At 29.4% G+C, this 10,211-nt stretch overlaps 1 protein-coding gene across 1 annotated transcript; it reads right to left on the bottom strand.

The window, feature by feature from the left end:
• Positions 1-904: 904 nt before the first annotated feature.
• LOC113863246 (soyasapogenol B glucuronide galactosyltransferase-like) lies at positions 905-4,170 on the bottom strand. The gene is made up of 2 exons (XM_027496759.1): positions 2,930-4,170; positions 905-2,637 (listed from the first exon to the last, which is right to left on the bottom strand). The coding sequence occupies exon 2, from the start codon at positions 2,531-2,533 to the stop codon at positions 1,034-1,036; it is 1,500 nt and encodes a 499-aa protein (XP_027352560.1). The 5' UTR covers positions 2,534-2,637; positions 2,930-4,170; the 3' UTR covers positions 905-1,033.
• Positions 4,171-10,211: the final 6,041 nt, after the last annotated feature.

Below are 10,211 nucleotides of genomic sequence, written 5' to 3'. Positions count from 1 at the left end.
TGAATACTCATCAACTCAGCTTCTCAGAGATGGCTGTAACCAAACTAGAAATCCATTTGTTTGGATCTATAGAAAGAAAACCAGTTTTATTTTTAAATTCAAAGAAAAATAAGAAGAGGGAAATTTTAAATTTTTATATTAAAAATAACCTTCCTCTCTTTTATTTTTTTTCTCTTCATTCTAATAAAAATAAAATACAAATTTAGCTCCCGCAGGATCTGACTATTTTAGAGGGCAGTTTAAGTCAAGGCAACTATGTCCTTTCCTTTAGCCCCTATCTATAGGTCCATAATTTTTTCATAATATACAAATTATAATTTATAATAAAAATATTTAAAGGTTGATATAATTAATAAATGTAAATATAATAATAAATTTTACGTTTTAGCAGCTCAGGAATTAAGATGAAACTAACACATTAATCGTATAATGAGTCGTGTATTAAGATGTTACCTAGGTCATCTTTAACTGTGGAACACTCTAGTCTCACTGACATGCACTCTTAAAAGTAATCCACTTTTTTTTTAACAGTTTATGAACCTTGCTTTGACAAACAACATACGATTGAAGTGGTTATCGCTCTTAGAAATCGAGGTGAGGAAAGAATATAGCACCCGCACTAAGAACCAAAAAATTTTAATTCAAAAAATTTGGAGACTAGAACTAATTTAAAAAATAAAATTAAAATCTAACAAAAATATAAGTAATAATAATATATTCAAACTGTCTAATTAAAATTGAGGTAACATGTAAGTGTGTGACTAATTGGAAAGAAAGATTACATGCATGTCTAATGTCTTGGATCAAACAGTCCCCAAAGAGACATAATATTACTTGAGGTAATTCTGTTAGATAAATTGTTTAATTTGATTCACGCAAGTGTAAAGTCCTGTTGTGTGTTTAAAAAACATTAAAAGGGTTTGACTGCAATAGCAAATTGAATCAACAACTGTGTGAATCATTGTTACAAAATAAAAGCGGTTCATAAAATCACCCGCTGCACCTCCGAGAGCAACTAGATTAATGCTCCATTTCAAGAATCTAATATGTTTGTGCTGAATGCTCTTGATATCTTCAATGATTTAAGCTCATCAATCAACTGAATCAAGTTATTATAAGAGTGTCCACCCTCCCCTATAGTCCTCTTGGCAGCATCACCAAGCTTTCTTGCACTCCTTCTCATTTCTTTGCTCTCTTGGCTATTTTCCATCAAAAGCACCACAGCCTTCACAATCTCTTCCCTTCTCACCATTGCCTCTTCACCCATACTTGTCCAAAACTTGTTTTCTTTCACTCCCACTGGGACACCAATCTTCAAAACATCAACTATCAACTTCTCATTGTAAAACTGTTCTGCAAACATAGGCCATGTGATCATTGGCAATCCTACATTCAAGCTTTCAAGAATAGAGTTCCAACCACAATGAGTTACAATCCCTCCTATGGCAGGGTGGTCTAATATCAACAGCTGAGGTGCCCAGTTCCATATGATAAAACCCTTCTTGCTTTCTTTCATCCTTTGCTCAAACTTTTGAAGGAAACTTTCTTCATTACTCTCATCTCCATCCCTTTTCCTAATGACCCAGATGAAATTATGACAAGAATTTTCAAGCCCATGAGCAAGTTCAACAATCTGAGCATGAGGGAGCCTTGTTAGGCTTCCAAAACTTACATAAAGTACGGATTCATTTTGCTTCGAGTTAAGCCAATTTAGCCATTCTGGCTCCTCTACAAGGTCCATTTTGTGTCCTCTGTTGTCTTTTTGTTCATCACCCTTGTTACCCCATGCTGAAACTGGTCCTATACTCCATGTTTTGATCCCCATTGTGCTTTTGTGAATTTGCTCATAATCACTTTCAAGTTCATGAAAGCTATTGGATAGTGTCCCATAACTTCTGATCTCTGACTCAAAAATTGAGTTAAAATAGACTGTGGAAGGAGTCTTAGTCCTTATCCATTCTGCTAGCTGAAGAGGAGTCATCTCTATGGTTTGAGGAAAACCAGGGATTGTAAACTTCTCAGTATCAGATTCTAAGCTCTCATGAGGTCTATGCTTCCTGATAAAATGACTAGCACAGTTAGAAAAGTAGCTTGAACTGTAAAAGTAAATCCTTGGAATGCCTAGTTTTGCAGCAGATTCGACTGTCCAAGGATAACACATATCAGTCACTATACAATCTGGTTGCAAGTCATGAAACAGAAGTTCAATTTGATCTTGGAGCAGTGATATTCCACGAGCAAGTTTACCCAACATTTCAAGGGAAGTGCCATCTTTGATGTTTTCAACCCCATCAGGGAGACCAACTTGAGCGCCAGGGAATGGAAGCAATTGAGTTCTGATGGGGTATCCACAACTGAAGTCACTATCTATGACTTTTTGGAAAGTTAAAGCATTAGCATGGGTAGTGATAATAGTAACACTAACGCCATGCTTGACAAATAGCCTTGCTGTGTCCACCATTGGAATCATATGGCCTGGAGTTGGATATGGAACAAAAATGACATGTAATTGACGATGGGGTTGAGAATCCATTGCTTTTGCAATATATGAGGTTCTATTCCTCGGGAGAGATGTTTCTTTTAGACAAAAAAAAGAAAGAAAGAAAAAAGAGGTCTGGATGGTTTTCAAACCAATGTCTGAAAGAAAAACATCAAAAGCAAAACGTCAAGAGATTACAATGCAAATTTTCCGATGTTCAAGAATATATAATAAAAAATTAATAAATAGTAAGTTTTATTAAAATTATAACATCTAATATTATAAATTCATTGAATTTAATAACAAGGTATTTTTTAATAAAAATTTACTATACATATATTGTTTTTATTGTATATTTTTGGACATTAAGTTAGAAAAATCAATCATAATATAAGCCTAGATCAATATAAAAATCCCTAGGAAATAAAAAAAAAAATTGTAGAAACATACCTGGTCCAGAAAACTCCTTGGAAATTCTCTTCCTTTGTCACCAAAGATGGTGTGTGTGTGTGTGTATTGCTTCGTCCTTGAGAGTATGATGATAAAGTTTTGAGTATTGTCGCTCAGTGAAAAGTTATGCTTAAGGTGGTAACGTCAGAGGGATAGTTTTATTTGAGGTGGCTAGTATTTTCTTATGTTTTCCAAGACCGTAAACCAAGCCTGCATTTCTTTCAATCACTACAACAAAAATAATTTTTAATGGCAATAAAAATAGCCATTAAAAATTTTACCGACAAAAAATTATTAGTCATTGTATTCAATGTCGGTAAAAGTTTTACCGACTATTATAAAGAATGCTGGTAAAAACTTAATTTATGGTCGCTAAAAACCTCAACTTATACTGACAAATGTTAACAATTTAAATGGCCACTAAAATCAATTTTAAATCTTTTTATTCATTTACTAGCCTTTATTTACTTAAAGGTAATTTGTAGCACAGAACTACAGATATTGTTATGCACTCAAATTCGTAGTATCCAATCTACTTATTTGAAATGACATGTAAAAAAAATGCTGTGGGCATCTAAAATAAATCAAGCACAATATATTTTATCAAATTATCTGTTCCATACACTCCTAAGAACAACATTCGTATTTCATTAAAAAATTATTACAATGTAACGATCTCACTTTAGACTATGATACAAAAATAACTTGTCTCCTTCAATGAACATTTGTAAACCAAAATGACTTTCAAAAGTCCTAACCTCAAAGGACTACAGCAATGTGGTGTTGGCTGTACTACCAGGAGAACCACCTCGAAAATCATTAGAAATAGCAGCACATTGACATTCACAAGGTTTGATACACAAGCCATCAGAATTAGAAAACAATGTAGACACGTTCAGTAGAAACAAACAAAACAATAATTTATTCAGCCCAAACAGATGATAAATGACAGTAAAAAAAATCAACAAAGAAACGCTAAACTATTGCAAAGCAAGTTGCTTATTCCTTGGAAAATATTTATCTCCTCCAGAATCCAAACAAATGATACCACATATTCAAGGGCAACACAGCGCAAGATGGGGCAAATAACCAACACAATTACTCTGTTTCACTTTTTATTTTCATATCCTACTGTTGATTTGAGATGCAAAAATAATGTTTGTTACTTTGTTTAGCTTTGGTTTCTTTTTTCACAGGGTCGGCACAAAGAAGGGAGGGAGCTGACAAATAACCATATATTGAGCATTAAAAAAATTAAAGGCTGACCATTTATACACCAAAAATCATGTTATTGCAAATGATATCAAATTTGAGCTTTGATTTCCATAATAAACAAGGTAATCAATCTCACAGTTGGCATTTTTCAAAGAAAGTGAACACAAGCATTCATTTAGGGTAAATCAATTGCAGATCTCATCTTTAAGAAATGATGAATAAACCATTAGAAAATAGAGCAAACTGGTTTACTTACTAAGATTTGATGTTGAATTTAGTTTAAAACCAAATAAGAAGTTATTTAAAAAAAGACTCATATATCATGGGTTCCCCCATACAAAACAAATATTTGCAATGAACAGAAATTAAAAAATAGAAAAGACTTAAAATAAACCAAAGCCACCACCATAACAGCCACATAGTGTACATATATGCATGTAGGAACATAAATAACAATAAGAAACAATTAAAATTTAATATAAGCACCTTGTCATTTACTCAAGAACCTAGTTTAGGTAAAAACTAGAGAAAAAATGTTTTATAGAAATTTCACATAAATACTACATTCAAATACTACACCATGTAAGCCTTAATTAACATCTAATACAAATGGAACCATAACAAATAGAAGCAGAGGTAGTGAAGCAGAAACAAATTACAGCAGTCCATATACCCAAAAGCAAAGATTTCATTGTCTGCATGCAAGAAACCAGCACAACCATTTAAAACATTAGCATCCAAGAAGCCATCACAAACCTGAACAAAACACCAATTCAAAACTCAAACCAATCATTAACATTTAAAAACAAAACGAACTGTCAAAATAGATAATTATTTCTCAAATGCTAATTATAATCAACAACAAAAACAAACTTTAATCAACATCAATTATAACATGAAGACCATACAATACAACATAATATATTTTCTACAACAGATAGCTATCTAGAATAGCCACCCATATTGCAATCTTTATTTCTCTTTCTTCTCTCACTCTCTCTCAAAAGATATCTAAGAAAATACACACAATTACACAAAATTTTCCATCTCAACATCCATGCCCCTCCATTCACCCAGAGAATCCGATAAAAACAACCACAGTATCATCATCATCAATAAATACACAAAAAACATAAAAACAAAAAAACAAAAAAACAAATGAAACCAATAAGCAGGATCCCTCTCTCCTCCTCAACTAAACATGCAGAGAAAATCAATGAAAAAATTGAAAGAGAAAATTCACAAAAAAACATAAGACCTGAAAACTCACCTTGCAAGGAGAAACTACGAGTCTATTATGTTTATGGAACTGGAAGTCAGAAAATCAAGTGGACATTTGATTTTAGAAAAAAGCAAGCGAATAGAGCGATCTATGTAGAGAACAAATGATGATTAACAAAAAATTAGAAAAAAAAAAACTAATACTAGTTTCAGCATCTAAAATGTTAGCTAATATGCCAACAATTAAACATGCAAAATGATGAAAATGGGAAATTAGGTTAAGAAATGGAAATGAGAGGATTACCTGTGAGAAGAGAAGCAGCACAGATGATATTAATCTTCTTGCAATAGCTGGAACACTTGCAATATAGCCTAGAACGGAAAACTTGCTAGATGCGGAGAACGAAAGACTTGTTGGAGAACAATGATGTAAAGTTATTGATTAACGTACTGACAAATTATTTATGGTCACTGAATAATTGCCACTAAAAATTACTTTAATATTCCTCAAGCATCTTTTACCAACTCCAATTCATTATAGATCATTTGACTTCACTTTGTGTTTGCATATTCTGTTATTTGTATTATTAATTGCATAGTGGGATGTTCCAACGAAAAAAAATGCATAGATTAATAGAAAGCCATTCCTAAAGAAAACAAGTTTGGCGACCAAATATAGAGTCTTGGTTATGGTTATAAGGGTTACAGTTCTTTTGACTGCCAAGGCATCACAAGGGTCAAGGTGGCAATTAAAGGGAAAAAGACAAATGAGTTTTAATTAAGTTTATTTGATAAGCGATTATTATTAGGCCAAAAATTATAGTTGATAACACGGTAATAAATTCAGGAAATGCAATTTTTTAAACCTTATTATCAGTTTTTTCGGGTCGCTTACTCCTTCTCGTCTTAATGAGTTACTGTTTTCGGTGTGTTCGAACAAACAAGCTCTTAACTCTGTTCGAACAATCAAGCTCTTATTTATTTATTTTTATCTAAAGTCGGAGATTACACAGTGTCTCCCACTTCAATGGCTTCAAGACCGATCTCTGTTTGCGATTTGTAATTGATGTTGCCTCAGAAAAATTTTGTACGCAGTAAAGTTTGAACACAACTTTTTTTTTTGGTTAAATAGATTGATCGTATATATGTGAAAAGCTTTTAGTGCAGTTTTCTTTATCCTTTATACTAATAAAAAAAAATTATTTTTAAAATGTTACTAAAATATAGCTGAATTAGTGAAGTGATTGAGAGCTTTTTCACTTTTATTGTTGCACTTCAATCACTTAAATAATATTTTATTTAATGTTGATAAATTTAAATTATTTTAAGTTTTCATATGATTGTTTATTATTAAAGGTAAGAAAGACTTTAATCTCTTCACTCCACTTCAATCAATTAAATAAATTTATTTTTTTAATATTGATAAATTTGAATTATTTCAAAAACTTTTATGGTTTGAAATGGAAAAGACCTCGAACACTTTATCGTTCTCAAAACGAGAAGTTGATATCGATTTTGGATAAACACGACACCAAATTTATCAACATTAATGTTCTTTAACCAAATGACCATTTCATCGAGGAAATTCTCATCACCCCTAGACATGTCACCGTTCAACATCGACCTCGGTCAGTGAAATCGCTCTTTCTTCTTTCTCTTCCTATCATTCTCTCACTGTCTATCATTTTGTTGTAGAGCTCCAAGAACATTGAAGGATATCCCTGTCATAAGAGGTATATTTCCTTCTTTTTTCTGATTAGATGATTATTCTTATGTGGAACTAGTCTTATCTGCTTCTTAGTTTTTCATTTTTTTTAAGTGATCGTTAATACATTTAAATCTTTTGGAAGGTGGTTTGAAATTGGTTTTAATACAAAATTATCATACAAATCGTCCCCTCATTTCTAACTTAGTACTCATTTAGATATGCGAACTTCGCAAGGCAATTAACATCATGCAAGTTTGATGTGCAATGGACTTGACAGGTAATTTAAGAATTATTTTTCCATCTGATCCCTTAAGATCCTCATTGCCACACAAAGCTTTTCTTCTAATAGACCTTTCTTAGCCTTAATAGAAGTATAATTTATGTTATTGGATTTTGTGGTAATATGCATGATTTTGTTGTTTTAATAATGCATATATTCTAATCCTTATTATTTTATTTTTGGGTTTTCCTATTCTTATCATTTTGTGACATTTCTGGAGTAATTTTGTTTGTATCATCATAGGTCATGAAGGTAGTGATGGATTGTATGATTATATTCCTTCTCTTCATCACATGATTGCAGATACAACAAGTATATTTTTACTTTTTTAGTTCGTATAAATAAACTTGTAATATACTTTTTTTTGTTTGTGATAATAGTTCTTAGAATAGAAATAAGTATTAGGTCTCAATAGTTTTTCTACAATTTTTCATAGGAAGCAAGTGAATTATAAATGGGTCTTCAAGAAGAAATAGAGTTACTGGAGCAATATTTAAGACAAGAATTAGGACAAATGATTTTTTATAGAAAAAAAAAGATAAACTATTATGAAGTGTTAGTTGCTCGTGATAAAATATAAGACTATCCAATTTTTTTTAACTATAATAAGTATTTTAAATTTAGAGTTTAAATAGCTTAATGTAAAAATTGTTTTCTTTCATAAAAATTTAAATGAGCATATGTATATATTATAACCCAATAGGTTCCTCGAGGCTAAAATGGAAAACTATATATGTTTGTTGGAAAAAAAATCCGTGTGGCTTAAAATAGAGCCCAAGACATTGGTATAAAAGGTTTAATATTTTTATATTTTTCAAAATTTTGTTTGTAATTAGTTTGATAATTGTATCTATAGTAAGAAGTTGTCAAATGGTTCTTATATTTATTTGTTGCTATGTAGATAACATGTTAATTGCATTTAAGAGTAAGGTTGAAATTAATAATCTCAATGTGATGTTGAGCAATGAATTTGAGATGATAGATATAGATGCAATCAAGAAAATTTTGGATATGAAAATATGGAAAGGTATGAGTAAAGGTTTACTTTATGTATTTTATAAGAAATACATTAAGTATTATCTATGTAGCACATTTTAAACTTGATAACAGCATAATTTCTAGTACAAATGAAAAGAAGAATTATATATGAGTATAGTTTCTTATTCTAGTGTCATTAGAAGTATAATGTATGTTATGGTTTATGTTAGACCAAATTTAACTCATGCTATCAGTGGTGAGTAAATGTATAAGTAGTCCTAACAAAATCCATTAGATGCAATAAAGTGAATTATGTCATATTTAAATGGTACTAATGATATTTACTTAGTTTATAGTTTTGATGGAATTTATAGTGGTTTTGTTGGCTATGCATATTTTCATTATGGAAGAAATCTTGTGAAGAGAAAATCATTGACATGTTATATCTTCACTTTTTATGGATGTGTTATTAACTAGAAAATAATACTCTAGCCTACTATTACTTTGTTATAATAGAAGCAATGTAAATGTGATTGATAGAAGGGGTTAAGGTATAGGTTACATTATCTTATTATTAGTTTGAGTTTGGATGCACAAAGAAGTGTTCTTTATTGTGATAGTCAAAATGTATTGAATTTGGCTAAAATTCTAGTTTATTATGAAAGATCAAAACATATTGATGTTAAATTGAATTTCATTAAAGATGTGATTGAAAACAAATTGTTCTCTATAAAAAAGATAGCCACCATAAATAATCCAACAAATATATTAACAAAACCTTTGTCTACAAAGAAGTTCAAGTATAGCTTGGACTTGGTAAATGTTCATGTAACATGAGATCTTTCAAGGTGTGTTAATAGAAAAGTTGTCCTTGATTGCTAATATTTTGAGAGAATTAATGTTAAAGTGAAAAACTATTGAGATACCTTGAATTTATATAATGACTTCTAATAACTTGTATCTCTTAAATTATTCTACTTAATGTGTTGTAATGGAAAATTTTCAAAGTTATTATAATGAGTTATGAGTCATTATGTTACAACTCAAATTAAATTGAAATTTTACTTTAATTTTTTATTTTTATTTGATTCAATTCATTCCTTTACACTATCCTTCTTCGTCTTTCAATTTTTAGTCATTTTAAAGATAATTTGTTATTTGATTGGATATGAGTTTATATTAAAGATGATTAACAATAAAAATTAAATATATGATATTTAATCAACAATAATGAGTTAAAAACAAATAATTAGTCAAAAGTGATTTCTGAGCAATTAAAAATATTTGTAGTGATAATTTGAAATTCTTTGATATTGATTTAGTTGTAAAATGTATAAATAAATTAAAATTAAAAAACATTTAAAATATTATTTTTATTGTGAAGGTCTTTTAAGAAATTAAAAATAAATTTGTTTATGTTAAATAAAAATATTTATTATTTTAAAATTATAAAAAATAATTTTTAGTTTTTATGATAATTTAAAATATTTAATATAATATATTTAATATTTTTAATCATATCTTTAGATACATATTAAAAAATTGTTTCATTAATTAATTTTTGAGAATAATCTATTGCCACATATTAAATATGTGTTGAATTGCGATAAAAAGAGAGATAAAGAAAAAAAATGAAGGGAAAAAGAGCAATATAAAATATAAAAATTAATGTGATAAATATATAATAATAATAATAATAATAATAATAATAATAATAAATGTTAACAAAATAATAAGTGTAAGAATTAAAGCATTTCTTCAAAGTAATATAAGTTGTAAGTTATTTTAGGTATGTATATAATTTTAAAAATAAAATGAGTTTGATAAAAATTGAACTAAATTGATTTTCAACTTAATTCAAAAATTATTTTCTTATTTTA

This window comes from Abrus precatorius, unplaced genomic scaffold (assembly GCF_003935025.1).
Source record: "Abrus precatorius isolate BTA unplaced genomic scaffold, Abrus_2018 Scaffold3, whole genome shotgun sequence".
Taxonomy (NCBI): domain Eukaryota; kingdom Viridiplantae; phylum Streptophyta; class Magnoliopsida; order Fabales; family Fabaceae; genus Abrus; species Abrus precatorius.
This window is presented reverse-complemented; position numbering and strand designations above follow the sequence as displayed.